The 21,474-nt window shown below is 47.9% G+C and overlaps 1 protein-coding gene across 14 annotated transcripts in view; it reads left to right on the top strand.

Annotated features, from left to right (window-relative positions):
• The window catches only part of LOC115202248 (GRB2-associated-binding protein 1), a 69,471-nt gene that overhangs the window by 34,723 nt on the left and 13,274 nt on the right, over positions 1-21,474 (top strand). For 12 of the 14 annotated variants that reach the window (XM_029766244.1, XM_029766243.1, XM_029766242.1 and 9 more), the window contains 3 exons: positions 16,833-16,961; positions 17,291-17,456; positions 20,555-20,771. In XM_029766244.1, coding sequence (XP_029622104.1) covers positions 16,833-16,961; positions 17,291-17,456; positions 20,555-20,771 — 512 coding nt within the window. Of the gene's footprint in view, positions 1-1,991; positions 2,224-12,126; positions 12,439-16,832; positions 16,962-17,290; positions 17,457-20,554; positions 20,772-21,474 lie in introns of those variants that run through there. The other 2 variants (XM_029766253.1, XM_029766255.1) reach the window with 2 other exon arrangements.

Below are 21,474 nucleotides of genomic sequence, written 5' to 3' on the forward strand. Positions count from 1 at the left end.
ACTGGTAGTGCTGAGATGTTTTTTTGTGGTTGTGATTAGGCCTGTGAAGGTTAATGGAATGACCACACTCACTAACAAAAATCTGAATAGTATAATTTCTATTTGGTGCACATTTTCTCCTCTCCTCTGCTCCTGACTGCATGTGCTGCTGTAGGGGGGGGGGGGGGGCGTTGCATAGGCAACCAAATTCTTGTTTGCCGCAACACCTTGCTTGTTTCAGCAAGGAGCAACAAAGTTACATCATGTTTAGAGGTCATGTTACTGCGGAAATGGACTGAACCTCATGAATGCCCGGCCGTCCCCTCTTCAGTCAGTTGTTCGTTACGCGATTATACAGTAATTGTGGCAGCCCGAGCAACCAGGCCCAGGAGGAAACTAACCGAGCGCAGGAAGTAAGACTCTTAGCTGGCCCAGGATTCAGGAACTAGGTTAAAGTCTCAAGATGTGACACTGAGCATGTTTACATGCACATTAATATTTTGATATCAAACTGATTATGGCAGAGTATGGCGTTAGTCACGTAAACACCTTTTTATCTGCTTGTCTTAATTGGGTTAAGGTCCTAATCGATGTAACACCTAGTTCTGAGCAGTCTTTTGAATTACTAGGATATGTAAAGTGTTTTTCGGCGTTCCAGCTGTGTATTTGATCTGCCTATGTACCAGCACTGGTCGCGCAAGCCTCATATATGAAGTGTGTTCGGAAGAACTTAGTATTCACACTTGGTCAATTTCAGCCAATTTTTGTCGACTCGTGCCAGCACATTGGTAGCTTAATTTGTCGTGCGGTGTGAGCACTCCATTTTGAGAGGTGGCCTGAGTTCCGTTCGCTTGAATTACGAGATCCGTTTCCCTTTTTGTAGGGCAATGTGAACACAGCTCCCCAGGTTCGGGATTCTTCCCGCACCACACACACCACAGCCACACCGTTTACCCGACCATAACCCCTCACATTGGTGCCACAACAAAGAGAAGATGTGTGGGTTTGCAGAAAAACAACGTGTCCCGTTTTTGGATATTGATTAACCGTTGTCAAGTATGCACAGGAATTCCAAAATATGTGTGGAGTTTTTAGTTCAAGATTATTTGTTGGCAATATGTGATCTATAGTATAGGCTTAGAGCTTTGTAAGCTGTTTATTGATTGAGGGGTTTGAATAGTGTGAGTATTTGGTGTAAGTCATAACAGGGTACAAAATCTATCTATAGTTGTCACATACAAACGTTATGTCTGAACTGGGAATCGAATATTCTTTGCAAAAATAACACGGTCACTGTAGTAGAATGTTTATTTTGACGATTTTCTGCATTTATTCAAGTCCCATGAGGCAGCCTGATGTCAGATGTGTCCACAACAGGATTATTAGGGACCTTTTTCTGCTGGTAAAGCATGTAAACGTGTCTTACTGAAAAGGGAAGGGGATATCTAGTCAGTTGCACAACAATGCGCTCAACCGAAATGTCTAACGCATTTAACTCCACCCCTCTGAATTGCACGGGGAGCAGTTGTTGTTGGGGAGTTAACTGCCTTGCTCAAGAGCAGAACGGCAGATTCCTACCAGCGACCTTTCGGTTACTGGCCAGAAGCAAGGTTTTTGTCTTTCAGTTTGTCTTTTAGTCACTGTTAGTGCTGAGGGGAATTTTGAAAATGTTGTGGTTCTGATAAGTTGTGTGTGTGAAACGATGACCATATCCTCGTTCTCAAAGAGGAGGAAGAGAGACGTAAATATTAGAGGAAGACTCTCCCCATGACTGCTGAAGTCAGTTAACCATCAATGTCAGTGAAATGAAACATGATCAGCTTTTATAGTGGAATGGGAACTGGTGTGTTTGTGTGTTTTGCTTTTCAGAGATGCTCTTGGGTAATCGTTTCACTATCTTTCCAAATATGTGTGTTGGGGTGCATTTAAATGTTTTAACACACACACACACACACACACACACACACACACTCCACCCCTGCCTGTGTCTGGCCCTCCCCCTCTGATTTAGTGGTGGGTTGGGGGCTAGTGGTTGCTGCTTTCTGCTGTGTGCTGCTGGCAGTTAAGGTCTGGGACCACCTGATTACACTACACAGGAAGTCAGAGGAGGGAGAGGTCAAACTGCAGCCCCGCGCAACACACTGCACCTCTCCATAAAGACAGGAGGAGAGCAGACAACAACACACTCACACTTTAACCAGACGCTTAAGGAGACTCATCAAAACCCCGCGCAGCACTCGTAAGGTACAGTAAAAGGGAACGCTCGGTCTCCTGTGTGTTTGTTTGGACAGTGTCAGCCAGGGGAGGTAATATCAAATACATAAAGATTGTGTGCGTGCCAAGCTGCCAAGAGGGTTGCTGGGAGAGGCCAGGTGAGATGACTGAAACTCACCTGTGGAGTGTGTGTGAGACAGTGGAGCAGCATGGGCTGAAACTCTGGTCTGTGTTTGGGGTGGAAGAACGGAGTCAGAGTGGTCGGTGTTTTGCACTCTCCTTTTTGGCCTGATCCCTCAACGTAACTGGAGCTTCTGCTCTGCTGCTTTGTATTTGACAGGGTCTGTCTCGTTGACATTGGGCGACATGCGAGAGGCTGGCGGAAGGAGGACCAGGCAGCCATACACTATAACGGAACAAATAGATCCAGATGTTTGTTCTATTCAGTTGTTGGAGGGAGTACTATTAAATCCACTCATGCTTGTTGAGGTGTTAGCTCAGTATTTTATTACTGATTGAAAACCAATGGCTTTACAATAGTTGTGAACTGAAACACTTGCCACCTTTTTTTGTTTTAACTATTTTATTTTGGCCTCCTATGTCTGTTTATGACATGAACTGTACCAGTGGTTTAGATGGGTTTTGAATTCCCCTAACGACTGTGCCATGTTGGACAGAGCCAGATGCTAGCACAGAGACCATTTTCTCTCTGTTCGGTCTCTCTCCCGCTTGCGGGGAAAACTGCTATTGCTCCTCGGTCTCAAACTGCCATCGCTCCTCCAGCTCCCAGCTCTCATTTCCTGCCCCCGCGTGGCGCTTTCTCTTTCCCTCTTTCCTTCTCTCTCTTATTCTCTGGCTTTGTGTGTCTGTCTGCAGGGGCGGCTGGCCCGCACCCTGTACCTCTGTCTCTCTTCTCTCTCCCTGGGTTCCTGTCTGGCCAGGGAGGACTGTTAGGACACATACCGACTCCCACTGATTAGAACAGAAACAAGGGAGGTCTTTTCTCACTTCAGAGGAACCTTGAATAAACTCACATTGTGGCAGTTGGGTGGTTTGTCAATAGCCTTTTGACACACTGACAGTTACCTTCTCTAGTAGAATACTATGTGAAAACACTGTTCAATGTATCAGCACCAGTATCATCACTCTGTTGTTTTGTTTCCCCAAACCTCTAGAGGTGCCATACTCATGTCTTTGTGTGCACAATTTGCCTTTAAAAGCAGATCCAGAACCTGTTATGTTGTTGCTAGTGATTAAAGTGATAGTTGCTGGCAGAGAAAGCTGATCCCAGGTCACATGCTGATGGCAGTGAATAACAGGAGAAGGGACTGACCACTGACCACTAGTCTCCAGGCAGCTGGACCTCAGGCCTGCCTGCCTGCTGATGGAAGTCCCCTTTCCCTCCAGCGGGGGAGGGGGATGACGCCTGGACAGACACACTGCTCGAGCGTCAACTGGCCTTCGCTGACCACCATATCTCTTGTGGCCTATGAGGATGTAAAAATAGCTGTTTAGCAACAAGAATCTTAGACATGCCCAGAAAACAAAGACTAATTTATGCAAGCTACTGGGCTAAGCATAGAGAGGCTTTTGTGCCCCCAACCTCCCTCTCTCTCCAGACCTCATCACCAAGGCCGCGAGCGCCAAAACCTCTGACGAGCTCTAATACTCTACTTTAAGAACGGGCATTGTTTGGGAGAGCCTTGGGGTCCTTGCTGATTGGCTTGGAGTACCACAACGGTATACGCAATTGCATTTGTTTATAAGCCCTGACGTTGGACTGCAGCGTCATTCAGAATGTGTGGTTGGTTTCAGGACATTTTTGAGTAAGCAGAGAGCTATTTCACAATAAAAAAAAATAAAACCGTTTATCCTTATCTGGTGGTGGGGGTTGATTCTCACTAGTGCTTTCACGTCTTGTTCTACTAATACTATTTCCAGCAGGTCTGTGTTTTTATTGGCTTCTCCCAAGTCATTACTGGAAGGCTTGACTTGTATACCTGTTGCAACACTGAGCTTTTAAAGAGGACAGCATTATGACGAATGCCAGAGCCAATAGTATTGCAACTGAATGCGTCTCGCGTCTGTCATGAACACGGAACAGGTAAAGTTCCAGAATGGCTCCTCCCACTCTCTTTACCTTTTCCCAGCACTGTTGCACAAACAGTCCTGTGGCCTGCCTGTCTGCATGAGCAGATCTATAAGAAAGACAACAAATGCTCCGCTACCTGGAATGCCCCATAGAATCTAGGCTACATATGCTCTGAAACGCACTTGATTAGAACACATGCTTGCTGGGTAAACAAGATCTCAATGAGGGTTATTCTGTTGAAATGACCTGCGTTTGCACGGCACCGTCTTTGTTTGTGGGACCTCTCAAAGAACAGTTCATGCGTTCACAGTCTGGAAAAGCAAAGTGTAATCAGAGGAAAACCAACCAACGTGTGAGAGATGACTGCAGCGTATCGCTGTGTGGTTTTTAATAAGAATGGCCAATGACGTGCGTACACCGTGGACGTGTTCTGTGGGTTTTCCTCATCTTTCTCTATCCTGGTGCTGGAGCGGAACCCGACTTGAGAACAAACAGACCTGTTTGTTCAAGGTAGAGGGAGCGGGAGGGAGAGAGGAACAAGTTAGTAGTTTGGTTTACAGGCAGAGCTGAGAGGAGGTTGTTGTCGAATGGGGGGGTGGCAGCTGAAGAACGCTTCGTTCTCCGGTTACCGCACCTGACGCCTCAACTAGCTCCTTTCTCCCTGGCTGCCTCTCTCCCACAAGACTCCACTCTATTCACCACAACACATGGCTGGAACAGAAGCTTCTACTCTTACTCAGGGCTAGAGAGATGGAGTTTAAGTCAGAAGTTTACATACACGTAGGTTGGAGTCATTAAAACTCGTTTTTCAACCACTCCACAAATTTCTTGTTAACAAACTATAGTTTTGGCAAGTCGGTTAGGACATCTACTTTGTGCATGACAAGTAATTTTTCCAACCGTTGTACACAGATTATTTCACTTGTAATTCACTGCATCACAATTCCAGTGGGTCATACGTTTACATACACTAAGTTGACTGTACCTTTAAACAGCTTAGAAAATTCCAGAAAATGTCATTGCTTTAGAAGCTTCTGATATGCTAAATGACATCATTTGAGTCAATTGGAGGTGTACCTGTGGATGTATTTCAAGGCCTAGCTTCAAACTCAGTGCCTCTTTGCTTGACATCATGGGAAAATCAAAAGAAATCAGCTAAGACCTCAGAAAAAACAAAATTGTAGACCTCCACAAGTCCATCCTTGGGAGCAATTTCCAAACGCCTGAAGGTACCACATTCATCTGTACAAACAATAGTACGCAAGTATAAACGCCATGGGACCACGCAGCCGTCATACCGCTCAGGAAGGAGACGCGTTCTGTCTCCTAGAGATGAATGTACTTTGGTGCGAAAGTGCAAATCAATCCCAGAACAACAGCAAAGGACCTTGTGAAGCTGCTGGAGGAAACGGGTACAAAAGTATATATCCACAGTAAAACAAGTCCTATATCGACATAACCTGAAAGGCCGCTCAGCAAGGAAGAAGCCACTGCTCCAAAACAGCCATTTAAAAAAAGGAGGACAAATATCGTACTTTTTGGAGAAATGTCCTCTGGTCTGATGAAACAAAAATAGAACTGTTTGGCCATAATGACCATCGTTATGTTTGGAGGAAAAAGGAGGAGCCTAGCAAGCCGAAGAACACCATCCCAACCGTGAAGCACGGGCTGGCAGCATCATGTTGTGGGGGTGCTTTGCTGCAGGAGGGACTGGTGAACTTCACAAAATCGATGGCATCATGAGGAAAGATAATTTATGTGGATATATTGAAGCAACATCTCAAGACATCGGTCAGGAAGTTTAAGTTTGGTTGCAAATGGGTATTCCAAATGGACAATGACCCCAAGCATACTTCCAAAGTTGTGGCAAAATGGCTTAAAGACAACAAAGTTAAGGTATTGGAATGGCCATCAAAGCCCTGACCTCAATCCTATAGAAAATTTGTGGGCAGAACTGAAAAAGCATGTGTGAGCAAGGAGGCCTACAAACCTGACTCACTTACACCAGCTCTGTCAGGAGGAATGGGCCAAAATTCACCCAACTTATTGTGGGAAGCTTGTGGAAGGCTACCCAAAACATTTGACCCAAGTTAAACAATTTAAAGGCAATGCTACCAAATTCTAATTGAGTGTATGTAAACTTCTGACCCACTGGGAATGTGATGAAAGAAATAAAAGATCAAATAAGTCATTCTCTACTATTATTCTGACATTTCACATTCTTAAAATAAAGTGGTGATCCGAACTGACCTAAGACAGGGAATTTTTACTAGGATTAAATGTCAGGAATGGTGAAAAACTGAGTTTAAATGTATTTAGCTAAGGTGTATGTAAACTTCCGACGTCAACTGTACCTCTCTGGGTTTGGTCTCTGCCTGGTCTTTTCCCTTTGGACTACTGACTGCTTATTGTTTCTTTATGGCTTAGGTTAGGCTATGTAGTCCATATGAGAGGGGTTTGGTCGTACGTCACCTCCAAGTGACCTAGTGTGGGGAAAAAAGCAGTCACTGTCTGCAGACTGACCGGCCTGAAAATATGTGACCCCGTTCTTTGTTAGTGTCACCAGGCCATCTTGTTATTTGTTATGGCATCATCAATACCCTGACCTCTTCTCCCCTCTCCAATCCTTTCCTCTCCCTCCTTCTCCATGCTCACTCCTGCCTCCTCTCTGGTTCTGTCCTGTTACTCTCGGGTTCTCTCCCCCTCTCTCTCCCCTCCTCTCTCCCTCTCTGGGCTTGGAGAGAAGCTGTTTTCAGAGGAACAAATGGAGAGGCTGTTCCCAGCCGGGGATGAGTCAGTGCAGCTGGAGCTGCAGGTCACACGCCCCCGGCGCCCTCTCTCTCTCTTGCTCCCTCCTTCTCCATCCCACCTCTGCCAAGATTGCCTTTGCTGGGCCCAGTGCTAAATGCTAACACACCCAAAGCCACTAAGGGAGCTATGCTAGGCTTATACTGCTAACAACCACACCAGAGTCATTGAGGGAGCTAGGGTATTATAATGCTAATAACATGTGCAAAGTGAGTTGTGCCAATGCTATGCTACAAATGCGTAATCGCTGTTAGCCCCATGCTTTTGCTAATACCAAACCCAGAAAAACAGAATAAATCTATTGCATTCCACAAGTCTGATTTTAAGCAGAGAGTTCTATGCTAATGCTAACAACAATCTGAGTAAGGGATAGTTCCAGGCTAATACTGACAACTGACTCAGTCATGGGAGCAAAGGGTTCAGGACACTATCATCCAGACGTTACCTTTCATAAATCAACAGACTTTAATACGCTGCTCTTTTGTCAGTCTCTCCCTTTGAAACTCTTAAGAGAGAAGATGGTTTACAATTACATAATTATTCAGGTCAAGACCGTAAAACAATCTGACCTCCCCTCACCCCTTACTAAGCACACACAATGGCTGAAAGAAGAAAGGGGGACTGAGAGAAAGGGATATTTCGTGAGGCACCTGCTGTCTTTAGTGTAGGAGAGAGACCGTAAATAAACCTAGCTGCTCCATCCATTTAAAGTTAACATATGCTCTTGTTTTGAACCAGAGAGAGGGAAAGAGAGGGAGAGAACACTGGACCAGAGGGGTAATGCTCTCCACTACGACACTTGCTTAACCCATTAGCCCGGCTGCTCAGACATAATAGCCCAGAGATAACCACAGGGCGTGTGAGCCTTTAGACCTCATGCAGTTTCCACCTCCCGGAGTATCATCTAGGCAGAGGCAGTATGACCTGTTCTGGCCCTTGGAGCAACTGGGAAGTGGGAAGGAAGGGAATCCCAATCCATCTGGTAATGACTAGATGGGGAAATGAGGAAAGTGGCTTTTGATGTGGCTGAGGTTGGTTAGGGTTTACCATAGCTTCAATAATGAGTGACATCACTCCCCTGCAGAAACTGAGTCTCAGCCATTACGATGCAATTAATTGATGTACTTTGAAAGGTATGGCAACGTTTTCAGCGGTCAATTGCCTTTGTAGATTGCAACCTTATTTCCTTAACAGTATCTACTTTTTACGATCCTTGTATGTACTCACTACAGTAAGGCGCTCTGAGTGTCTGCTAAATTTGACATTTACATTTAAGTAATTTAGAAGACGCTCTTATCCAGAGCGACTTACGAATTACGACAAAAACATTTAAAAGAATGTAAACTTGGCCTTGATTTTTGTTTTCGTATTGTACCAACCCACATGCTTTCACTTGTCACTAGGCAGCATGGGCCTGCAGTGTTAAATATAATGGAGCAGGAGGTGAGAGGTGGTTGTTGTCAGCGAAGGTGACTAACTGTGTTGTAGCTAGGCAGAACGCTGCAGCTGACACACTGTAACCCTGTGTTGGTGGCAGTGCCAGCAGCACGAGGGGTGGTTGCCCGGGACTCTGCTCTGACATGTTTGTGAAACACACTGAACACAAGCCAGCGTGCCTGGCTTAGTCCTTCCTCTCAAAGGTAGCAGCTGTGTGTGTTTATATATGGAGTTGGGACAGCCGGGCTCTGGTCACAAATTCCTACACAAACAGCCCCAGTAACCTCTGTAATCAGTTATGTAACCCAGTCAGTCGGTGGGTTATGATTCGTCTCGTGGTGTTACGTTGGTTCGCTACACTTATCAGGACAGATTAAACCCTTCAAGTTAATTTCCTGGTTTACTGTAGTGCATATCCGATTCCAGTGCCAAGTTTGTTTTTGGTCTTTGTGTGCATCTCCTGTTCTTGGCTCATGCCTGGGTGAGTCAGTTGATTACTAGGCCGATCTGTGGTACTCCTTGTTGAGCTGCTGTCATCTTAACACCCCCCCCCCCCCCCCCCCCCCTCCCTGAACCATTCACCACCTGGCTCAATGTGGGAATATCTGTTCAAAGTGCAGGTAGGCCCTTTATGAAGAGGCAACCAAGCTAAAGTTTGCTGTAACAGCTATATTATAGACAGCTAATTTCCCCCGGAAGACTAGCACCATGGCTTAATACCTGACATGTCCAACCAAACACTGTCAGTTTCCACTATTAGGACCAACCCAAGAGCTTATGGTTAGCAGTGGCTATGTGGTTAGTGGCTCCTGTTGTCGTTCCAAATGGACTCGACTCCGCTGTTCCAGCCCATTGAGTCTGACGGTCCAGCAGGGCACACGCTGTGCCACATTAGTCCTCGTTGGCACACGAGCCAAGGCCCATTTCACACTTTACAAATGACTTCAGCGTCACCTTTCGCCTGCTAGTCAGTCGCCGGCGCTGGTATCCTAGGAACAACACCGTCCTATATGTTCAATTGACGGTTCTCTCTTTTGCTCCAAATGCTACTGTGGCAGGCAAAAAGCCCAAGGCCTGCCTTGCTTAAAGCTGAACTATTTCTTTGAAACAATAAAGCCTCCACCCGCCTCTGTTTTGTTAAGGAATGGACCTAAAGAAATAGAACCACTCTCATTCATAGAGCTATGGATGCAAGGACTGACCAGCCATGATATCAAAATGAGAGTTTTAACCGTGTTTTGAGGCTTGTTTGTTTACATTTTACTTAGTTAACAAACATTGGAGTAAAACAAGCTGATATTTTGGGTGCTGATGGGTTATGACAGTTGAACTAAGTTAATGGATATATATCATTAATTTATAAGACCAAAAATGATTAGCGCAATTAAGGATTCTAGCTTTAACTCCCAAACCATCAGATATGTAGAGTATATGGATGTTTAAGTGTGCCATTTATCTACCCTGGAGGACCATCCATAGCCATCGGTGCTCTTAAAGGCTCTTCAGGTGCATTAGCTACCTTTTTTTAATTGCAATAGAATTAGCCCTCATAAGTGCAGGAAGGAGCTATTATGTAGTTAGCAATGATAAAGAATATATTGAGTATTATGTTGCTGGGCCCAAATTCACATTGTATCTCAAAGTAGGAACGCTGATCTAGGATCCAGGTCTGGCCTGTCTATGTAATCATATTCATTGAGAGCTATCTAAAAGGTGAAACTGATCCTAGATCGGCAGCAGTCCTACTCCAAGGCGCTGCCGCCTCAAGGTTGTTAAACACTAGCCAGCTCCTCCAGCTGCCTGGCCTCATTTCTAGCTACAGTACCGGAGAATGTCATTAATCACTGTCCTAAATGGCGGCATAATGTCCCATTCTTCTTCCCCTTCCAGAACATTCTTTGATTAGGATTAGAGCCCGGTGGAACTCCCCAACCAGCTGGTGCGCTTATCCTTCTGGAATGTTCACTTTCACTATTACGTCATTTGGTTGTTTATTATGAGAGGTGCCACAGTTAGACTATGTAATAGATGTTAGTTAGTATGTTAGAACAGTCGAGGGCGGTTGCACAGAGATTAAGGCTACGCCTGGACTTCTTTAAATAGCTTTCAATGAAGATTTTCCATTATAAACACTAAGTACAGGAGTGGTTTTAATCTGGGTCTGTGTGTGTCACTATAATAAACCAGACGCTAGGCTACGTCATGCTGTATGATGGGTTGGTATTGTTTGGTTTTAATCTGGGTCTGTGTGTGTCACTATAATAAACCAGACGCTAGGCTACGTCATGCTGTATGATGGGTTGGTATTGTTTGGTTTTAATCTGGGTCTGTGTGTATCACTATAATAAACCAGACGCTAGGCTACATCATGCTGTATGATGGGTTGGTATTGTTTGGTTTTAATCTGGGTCTGTGTGTGTCACTATAATAAACCAGACGCTAGGCTACGTCATGCTGTATGACGGGTTGGTATTGTTTGGTTTTAATCTGGGTCTGTGTGTATCACTATAATAAACCAGACGCTAGGCTACATCATGCTGTATGATGGGTTGGTATTGTTGCCAACTTCCCAGAATGTCAGTGTTGGTACAGTAATCAAATCAAAGTTTATTGGTCACGTACACAGTTTATCAGATGTAGCTAATGCAGAGAAACGTTTGTTACTAGCTCCTAACAACGCAGTAAAATGTCATAGTAAACAATATATATTTTTTTACACTGGAAATCAAGAAATATCGGCACGAATCCAATTAACAGCCAAACAGCACTGTAACAGTAATCCAAATTCAATATATATATGTACACTGCATGAATCTACACAAGATCTACTGCATCGTATGTACAGCAGTAGATATGTCAAGACTCCAGTATATAAATACATATGTATGGGCAGACGATTGGGTAGTTGGGAGTCTCTAAAGCTCTGGGCCCTTTGTGGCCCCTATCTATCAGGCAGAAGGTTGAGACTGGAGCCCTGGAGCTCCAGATATTCCAGGGGGCAGCTTAATAAAGTCAAGCCCAACAAAGGCCACTGTTCTCTGGATAGGAGGGCAGGGCCAAGGCCATAGCCAGGAATGTGGCGGTTGAGGGCCCCGTGCCCCACCCACTGTTACCCTCTTCCCTAATGTCTGTCTCTGTCACTCTGATTCACCCACCACACCCCATAACCAGTCTTCAATGTGGGGAAACCCCCAATGTGGTAAAGTGCTTCAAGTCTATTGTATTAGCTTTCTCTCTCCCTCTTTCCTTTTCTCACTCACTCTTGTCTTCTTCCCCCTTTACCTCTCTCTTCTCTCTATACTGTTCATCCATCTCCCTCTGACACTCCATCTCTCTCCCCTTCTCCCCCCTCTCCTCTCTGTCTCTGGGTCAGTGGGGCCCTGATGGCAACAGTGTGACTCCACTCGGATGGCATTCCCCCATCCAGCCCTCCCGGTCGTCCCCTCAATGGTGTCTCTGTCTGGCTGGAGGCTGGAGCGGGCACAGGGGTCTCTTCCTGCATCACACCCTATCAGAGGGCAGGGGAGGGTGCTTGAGGGGGGGGGGAGACAGCTGCTGCACCAGGGGCTCCTCCTGTCTCGTCCCACCCCGTCCCACTCCACTCCCCCAGACAGTGAAGAGTCAACACACACTTGGTTACGACTTAGATTGTTTGGTTGGTTGTATGTAAGGACTGATTTGTGATCAGTTGATCGACTCTATCGTCTTGGGCCTTGGGAAGTAGACCAACCTGGATTAGCTGTGTTCTGTGATCAGCAACGACTGCTCTCAGATCAGTTTGGGGACTGTTGGATTATTGACTGTTCTGTGCCTCATTGACTACAATGGAGGAGAGGACAGTAACAGGAGTTCAGCACTGCTAGAGTCCTCATTGCCTCTGCTGGCCTTTTCAGGATCAATAGCACAAGGTAGGTCTGTGCTGGCCTGGTTCCAGATCTGTTTGTGCTGTCTTGCCATCTCTTATGGTAATTGTCACAACAAGGGCCATAAGAGTTGGCAAGACCACACAAACTGATCTGGAATCAGGCTAGGTCTGTGGACAGAGTTATTGTCTAACAGTGCTGCTTTTCAGCTACTGTGTGCATCAGTCACTGTCATGTGTGGTTGTTGTGAAGAGCTTTTTGGACTGTTTTCCACTGACAATAGAAAGTATGTGTCAGCGAGATGCCATTGGCTGTCTGGCTGGAGACACCAATGGCATTTCTGGTTGCGTGCAGTTTCACTGAATAGGAACCTGGCAGGGGTTTACAGGGACCAGTTTAGCTAAGATTTAACTAGAGTAGTGGTGTGATGAATGGAATGGCCACGTGTGGGTCAGTGGAGAAAGAGAGCTTTTAAGAGTGATTCTCATTGCTCATGTTTTCACACAGCTTTCCATTCCTGACCATTTTCCTCCCACCCCTACACACTATCTGCTACCATGCTAATATGGGAAAAGCACCCCTTAATCAAGTAGGCTTGTAAAACTCACTCCGTGTTGAAGCTGCAATGAAGCACCACTCAAACAAGCCTTCTTCAACAAGCTCTTAACCAGCACCATTGAAACTAGTCAGACCAGCTGTTACTATGGACAGCAGCAGGGCGGCAGGTAGCCTTGTGGCTAAGAGCGTTGGGCTCGTAACTGAAAGGTCTCTGGTTCGAATCCTCAAGCCAACTTGATGAAAAATCTGTCAACGTGCCCTTGAGCAAGGCACTTAACCCTAATTGCTCCTGTAAGTTGCTCTGGATAAGAGCATCTGTCAAATGTCCCCGTGTGTTTAAACCAGGGTCGTTTTCATTAGGCACCAAACGGTAGAAAAAGTACTGAAACGGGAAGGGACTACCTGAGCTTGTCCAATAAGAAATGCTTAGCAGAAATGAACACGACCCAGGCCTAACCTCTCGCTCTTTCTCTCCCCCAGTGTAACCTCACCCCATGGCCCTGTCCTCTCGCTCTTTCTCTCCCCCAGTGTAACCTCACCCCATGGCCCTGTCCTCTCGCTCTTTCTCTCCCCCAGTGTAACCTCACCCCATGGCCCTATCTGTGTCCCCACAGGGTAACCTGAGCCCAGAGTGCTTTGTCATGTACCAGAGAGAGTGGTCGCCCTCTTTTGTCTGACCGCAACAGAGCAGCGCAACAACAACATGCTAATGTGTGCTGCTTGGGTTAGGTTAGGCTGCTGTTCATGCTGGACAGGACCAGTTCTACACAGACTGGGTTAGTTGCTCTGTGTATTGTTATCTGAAGGCTGTTTTTGGTTGCTCATGTTTTATGGTTGAATAAACTGTGATTATTAAATGGGGTTGATATTTTAGGGCCGAGCTTCTTGTGGAGCGTACTGTGTGGGAGCGGGGCGGGGTCAAGCAGACCTCTTGAACCCTGCGCCGGCATGTTTACTTGTAGACTGTAAGGAGTGTTAGGGTTTTTGCAGGGTTGTGCCATGAATGTAGGCCTATTAGAATTTCAAAGGGTGTGTGTGTGAACGTGCATTTCTCTGTGTGTTTGCGTTTCTGCCGTGCACGGCTGCATACGTGTGTTTGTGTGTGTGTGTGCGCGCACGCCCATGTAAAGTTCCCCCTTCAGCCAGCCTGTTTATTTCTCCAGGGTCGGCTCTCATGTTGACAGAATAGGACAGCAGGACGATGCTCTCTCTCCTCCTGGCTGTTCTTCCCACCCGGAGCGCTCTCTCCTCTCCTCCTGGCTGTTCTTCCCACCCGGAGCTCTCTCTCCTCTCCTCCTGGCTGTTCGTCCCCACCCGGAGCTCTCTCTCCTCTCCTCCTGGCTGTTCTTCCCACCCGGAGCTCTCTCTCCTCTCCTCCTGGCTGTTCGTCCCCACCCGGAGCTCTCTCTCCTCTCCTCCTGGCTGTTCGTCCCCACCCGGAGCTCTCTCTCCTCTCCTCCTGGCTGTTCGTCCCCACCCGGAGCTCTCTCTCCTCTCCTCCTGGCTGTTCGTCCCCACCCGGAGCTCTCTCTCCTCTCCTCCTGGCTGTTCGTCCCCACCCGGAGCTCTCTTTCCTCTCCTCCTGGCTGTTCGTCCCTACCCGGAGCTCTCTCTCCTCTCCTCCTGGCTGTTCGTCCCCACCCGGAGCTCTCTCTCCTCTCCTCCTGGCTGTTCGTCCCTACCCGGAGCTCTCTCTCCTCTCCTCCTGGCTGTTCGTCCCCACCCGGAGCTCTCTCTCCTCTCCTCCTGGCTGTTAGTCCCCACCCGGAGCTCTCTCTCCTCTCCTCCTGGCTGTTCGTCCCTACCCGGAGCTCTCTCTCCTCTCCTCCTGGCTGTTCGTCCCCACCCGGAGCTCTCTCTCCTCTCCTCCTGGCTGTTCGTCCCTACCCGGAGCTCTCTCTCCTCTCCTCCTGGCTGTTCGTCCCTACCCGGAGCTCTCTCTCCTCTCCTCCTGGCTGTTCGTCCCTACCCGGAGCTCTCTCTCCTCTCCTCCTGGCTGTTCGTCCCTACCCGGAGCTCTCTCTCCTCTCCTCCTGGCTGTTAGTCCCCACCCGGAGCTCTCTCTCCTCTCCTCCTGGCTGTTAGTCCCCACCCGGAGCTCTCTCTTCTCTCCTCCTGGCTGTTCGTCCCTACCCGGAACTCTCTCTCCTCCTGGCTGTTCGTCCCTACCCGGAGCTTGGCCCGCTAACAAAGGGAACTCTGTGGATGGAAAAACAATTGAAGGGAGGGTGAAAAAAAACACACAGCATTGTTAATCCGGTTAAAATCTTAACCCGAAAAAACAACAACAAAGCTTTTAGTTTGCATTCCTCACAGGCCGTTGCTGGCTGTGCTTGGGTGAGGCAAGGGCTCTGATCTCCAAGGGGAGTTGTTTTTCTACCATTTTGGTTTCCCCTCCATGTTTGAAATTCCATGAATAGCATTTGTTTTCTGTTATGTCATCTTTTGTATCCAATTTCACTGTTCAATATTCTATACCTCTATCAAGTGTCCATTGATAGGCAGAGTCTATTTTGCTCCACAATATTGCTCAACCTGAAGCGGATTGATTATAGCACAATTAAAGCTGCAATCCGGGAATGAATCCTCCCAAAAAACTCAAGCTTAGCATAAGTGACTCAGCGAATCAGAGTTGGTGGCTCATAGCAATTAGCCGCAGTTTGTTTTCATGATGTGCTTTTTAGTCCTGCTTATCCTTGAGTTAGCTTCTCCTAGTTCAGGGAGCAGGTTTCATTGAACAAGTTAACCACGTTATAAGTTTAAGCTACACAGTTTAGGTGAAAAGGCATCTAGATGGGCCGGGCCTCATTTGTAAAAATAAAAGCATTCGAGAGCGGACTCCTGTTTAGACATCTCACTTGGTTCTGTCTCCTTTTCTCCTTTGACTGACTTTCGGATGGTAGTGCCTGACGATCATTGACACCCGGGATTTATTCTTAGTGCCTTTTGTGCAACTAAAACTAAACCACTCCACGTTGTCATTCTATCCATCCCACAGTCTTAAGTCTGCCATCTAAATAGAATCCCATTCTATTTCTATTCTATTTCTTTGCCATATCCCATTGTCTGGGTCTTGTACCCAGTGTTTAAACCCTAGCTGCCTTGGAAGCTCTGTGCCTGTGTACCAAATGGACCCTATTCCATATAGGCCCTGGTTAAAAGTTGGGCACTATATAGGGAATAGGGTGCCATTTCTCCCGGAACCTGTGTCTCCTAGACAGATGGAGGACAAATCCTATTGTAAAATCCTAATTGCCTGTGGCCCTTTTTAGAGTGGTTGGTTGTGCTCTTCCACAGTCGGGCTACTAGACCTAACCAGACCAAACTATGTCTGTCTGTGGTGACTGTGGGCTCTTGGTGTTCTAGACACACAGTTCTGGCTTGTCTGTCCTAGTGGGGCTCAGAGGAGAGAGATGAAGAGGCTGTAGAGGGAGGGAGAGGGATGGACTGGGATATAAGAAGACGGGGAGAGTGGGTGAATTTTGAGCACAGGCCTGTCCTTGTGTGGCTTACAGGACCAGAGGAAAGAGCGATGGAGGGAGAGGGAGGGCTAGAGAGAAGCACACAGAGAGGCCAGGGTGGAAAAACAAAGCCCCTGTCCAGCCTGTGGTCAGCCAGGAATGGAGCCGTATGAGCGAACACACAGTGACCTTTCTCTCTCTGTCCCTCTTTCTCTCTCTCTCGCTCTTCTCTGGTCCCCTGAGCCACTCTAGGACAAGGCCATACCCAAAAATATGTGTTGTGAAGTCTTCAGGGGTTTGTTAAGCTTTTCAAGGGGGGGTGGGGGAGGTTTTATGGGTGTACTGTGGAATTTAAGTAAGGGATGATATGTGAACAGATCATCAACATGAAAATGTCTCCCGTCTCCCCTCTCTCTGCAGGCATGGAAGAAGCGGTGGTTTGTTCTCCGCAGCGGCCGTCTCTCGGGCGACCCAGACGTGCTGGAGTACTACAAGAATGACCACGCCAAGAAGCCCATCCGCGTGATCGACCTCAACCTGTGTGAACAGGTGAAACACTACTTATGCTACGGCTGATTAGAACCTGGAGTTTGTTACTCTGGACCCTAGTTATGTAATACGTTTTTTTTGTGAGGTCACGTGATCAGGGAAAACTAATGGTCCTAGTAATGCTACAGTACCACTAGCTAATACTTCTAAAAGGCAGTTATAACAGTAATGACATTGACAGTGGCTTATAGCTGCTGTGGCTACAACGGATATTGCTACCCCTATTGTTTGTAATGCTAATGCTAAGCCCTATTGTTATGTAGTTGGTAATGCTACAGCTACATGTTAAAGCTAACACTCCACCCCCCCCCCCCCCCCCACACACACAGGTGGACGCAGGGCTCACGTTCAACAAGAAGGACCTGGAGCACAGCTTCATCTTCGACATCAAGACCATCGACCGCGTCTTCTACCTGGTGGCCGACACGGAGGACGACATGAACAAGTGGGTCCGCTACATCTGTGACATCTGCGGCTTCAACCCCACGGACGACGGTAATGATGATGCTTCACACGCACACACACACGTACCACGCACATCCCTGCGCAGGCACGCACACTCGCATGCACTCACACACGAGAGGAACTCTGAGATGTGTCTATACAATGAGAAAAGAGAGAAACGCAGAAATGCAACAGAACAGTCATATGCATGAGAAAACGGTAGTCTTTCCCCACACGTATTACTCTCACATAATGATCACATCCTGGTGTAGGTTTGGTTTGGACACGGTGTGCCAAGCGGCCTTTGTTTCCAGCACAGGCTTAATGAGGCCTAACGAGCCGTGTCTTCAGGTGGGTTCACGTTACCACATGTTTCCCTGTACAATTAAAGCATTGTGTGCCCCCCCCCTCCCCCCTAAGCTGAGCCCCACTGCCACTTTATCTCCTTCTCTACCTTTATTGTTCCCCCTTTCTCAGTTGCTCTCTCGTTTGTTTCCTCTCGCGGTCTTTCTGTCACTCATTTGTTCTCTCACATTTGTTACTTCGTTCGCACGCGCGCGCTTACTCAGGGAAAAGCGAGTGAGTGGGGACCACCAAACCAGAATTGTGGTTTATTTAGAGTTCCTCTTTCTACGTCCATTCCCACCGTCATCAGTGGGGGCCACATACAGGTGCCTCCGGACCTGAACTTCCCTCTCAACTGACATGGGAGGTACTGTCGAATTCAGGGCCTAAAAATTATATTTTTTTAGATGGAAAAATCTACCAGCCACTCAAAACGTATGAGCATGCTTTGTAATGTTTCTAAAACAATACATGTATTACTAGTAAGAAGTAATGTGGTATATTAATTACATTTTTAACCAAAATATCACAGATGAGACAAAAATGTTCCTGTCCCTTTAAGAGCGGGGGTTACCGTGGTAACGCGGCTCCAGTCTTCGTGTTTGTGCCTGTGAGATTGTCTGACTAGAAGAGTTGTCTTGTCTAGCTGTTGAAACTCAAACATAGAAAAACAACCTAGCTTGTGAACAAAACAATGTAAATGGCCAAGAAACACAAGGACAAAGTCTCACATCAGTAGACTTACATTTTTCTGTAAATTAGACCAACGTTTATGCCTGTGCGTAGCGCTTCTAAAAATGAATCTTTCACTCTTCAGGTGCGCACAGCCTCCAGCCCAGGCAGTGTTGCAGCAGAGGTGGGATCGGCTATATATGATTCGTAGTTCTTTGACTTTGTGCGACTCATTTACCAGCTATGAAACAAAACCAATGCCAAAATCTACCTGCATTTTGCAGCTGGCGCGTGTTAATTTTAGGCCGTGGTTGAGTTGCAGAAATGGACCCTACAGTCTAAACTCACTATTGTAATGCATGTGGGTTTAATCAGAATGTTAGGGAACCATTTAGAGGCCCTAGTCGAGGAGAAATGTCCCAGACTTTATCAGCAGTACCCACTACATCTATGACAACAGGGAGACCATGTATCCAACAAGGTCAGCTTCACTCCTTCCTCGGTGTTGTGGCTGCATCCTACCCTCTCTGTTCTAGTGTAACTTCAACCACAACATATTATCTATGGGGCTGTTTTGGAAGGTTGAGTTTATTATGGGTTCCAGCAGCAAGTTTGTCTTAATACCCATGCAGATTTCTGTGGTGGAGCGGCGTGGCTCTCATATTGCAGAGGGGCCTTGGCTACTGCTCTCTGTGCCTCGCGAAGTCTCGCTCGCTGATCATACAGCACAAACAAAGAGGGGACAGTTCAGCCCACTCCCGCGCCCAGGCGAGGGTGCACCGTGGCTGGGGAAATGTCAGCGAGTGGAGGGGGCTGGAGCAGCAGGGCTGTAAACCAGCGGTGTGGGAGGGGGAGAATAAGGAGGAAAGGGATTCTCCTGCTGCCTGGGTGAAGCCGCACATAAGACAGACACACAAGGGGATGGAGAGAGTGAGTGATAGTGTATAAAGCAGGATAGTAGTGTGTGGAGTGAGAGTAGGAGGGGAGAGCGGGAGGGAGAGAACTGAGGAGGGGAATGGGGAGAAGAGACGAGATGAAGGGATGCTATGTATAGGGAGTGATTGAGGGAGAGAAGGAGAGTGCACAGGATAAAGCAGGAGAATAGTGACTGATTGGGGCGCGATTGAGGGAGAGGGTGTACAAGAGAAAACGGAGAGTAGGAGAGAGTAACGATTCAGAGAACAGCTGTCATCTCAGGGTGCGCATCCTTGAGCTTGAGCACTTAGGGAGCCGCTCAAAGACTGTGTGCGTGTGTGTACACCACACTGAGAAGTGTAGGCGGGGAGTAATGCAGGCAGAGAGTAGGTTATGAATAGAGCACAAGCACAGTCGCCTCCACACACAGTCGCCTCCACACACAGTCGCCTCCACACACAGTCGCCTCCACACACAGTCGCCTCCACACACAGTCGCCTCCACACACAGTCGCCTCCACACACAGTCGCCTCCACACGGAGATGGACAAGGCAGAGACCTTGAGGAAATGCTGTCTGGCTGTGGTTGGGATTCAAAAGGCAAAACAGATTTGGATAAGAACACAGCTCAGTATTAATGGTGTGAATAACATTGGCAGATACAGTAGCTGTAGGAAGAAAGGAAGCATTTGGGTTTATTTCCCTCACTAAATTCCCTCGTAATGTACATGTAATGCTACATTTTAGTTTCATGGTTGTATTTCTCATGTGTAATCATTGATTGTTAAGATTGGAAAGTCAGTATTTGCGTGGTTCACAGACGTGTGTGTGTGTGTGTGTGTGTGTGTGTGAGAGAGAGGGAGCATGCATGCATGTGTTTGTACAATGTGTCCTTCAAGTCTGACTCATCACCTGTTTGTACTGTTTGTACTGGATGTATCTTGCGGTATCTCAGTCATGTGTTCAACTTGGTATTCAATTCCCGCTGCTCTGTAGTGCTTTTGTAGAACGTTATACTGTTTTCTGTACACAAACAAGTCAGAAATCTAACCATACAAACACCTATAATATTATCACAACAGAACATGTACGTTTCACTAGTAACTGTTGTGCATGGAAGTATTCTCAACAACATGATCCTAACTCCGGTGTACAATGCACAGATGTTCTGACTGTCTCCCCTCTTCTCCCTCCCTCCCCCCTCTTTCTTCCCCACAGAAGCGGCAAAGGCTGCCCACCAGGCGGCCAGCAGTGGCTCTGTGGTGGACACGCCCCCTCACCCTGGCCTGGGGGGTCCTCCGGCCATGCTGACCAACGTGCCCCCACCCTACCAGCCGGTCAGCGTGCGCCACCTGGACTCAGAGTCCAGCCTGGACGAACCCCAGGACTACCTGTGGCTGGTCAACTGTGAGAGCAAGAAGCCAGAGCCCAACAGGTGAGTGTGGGGTCATGATATGACAGTGCAGTGCTGCCATTGGTGCAGAGTGGAGAGGTGTTGTGACATTTCCCTATGTGTTTCTCTGACATCTAGTCTCCTGTTAGAATGTACTTTAAGTTTGTGTCCTTTTTTTTTAACTAAGTATGGTGTCTTTAGCCTCCCCCGCCCCGCTCTCCTCCCCCGCCCGCCCTCTCTCGCTCTCCTCCCCCGCCCGCCCTCTCTCGCTCTCCTCCCCCGCCCGCCCTCTCTCGCTCTCCTCCCCCGCCCGCCCTCTCTCGCTCTCCTCCCCCGCCCGCCCTCTCTCGCTCTCCTCCCCCGCCCGCCCTCTCTCGCTCTCCTCCCCCGCCCGCCCTCTCTCGCTCTCCTCCCCCGCCCGCCCTCTCTCGCTCTCCTCCCCCGCCCGCCCTCTCTCGCTCTCCTCCCCCGCCCGCCCTCTCTCGCTCTCCTCCCCCGCCCGCCCTCTCTCGCTCTCCTCCCCCGCCCGCCCTCTCTCGCTCTCCTCCCCCGCCCGCCCTCTCTCGCTCTCCTCCCCCGCCCGCCCTCTCTCGCTCTCCTCCCCCGCCCGCCCTCTCTCGCTCTCCTCCCCCGCCCGCCCTCTCTCGCTCTCCTCCCGCTTACTTTATTTACTCTTGTGTGCTTTAGTAGGTCTCTTGTACTGTCTCTATATATTGTCCATATTTTAGTGCCTCTTCTCTCTTGT

This window comes from Salmo trutta, chromosome 11, assembly GCF_901001165.1.
Source record: "Salmo trutta chromosome 11, fSalTru1.1, whole genome shotgun sequence".
NCBI lineage: Eukaryota > Metazoa > Chordata > Actinopteri > Salmoniformes > Salmonidae > Salmo > Salmo trutta.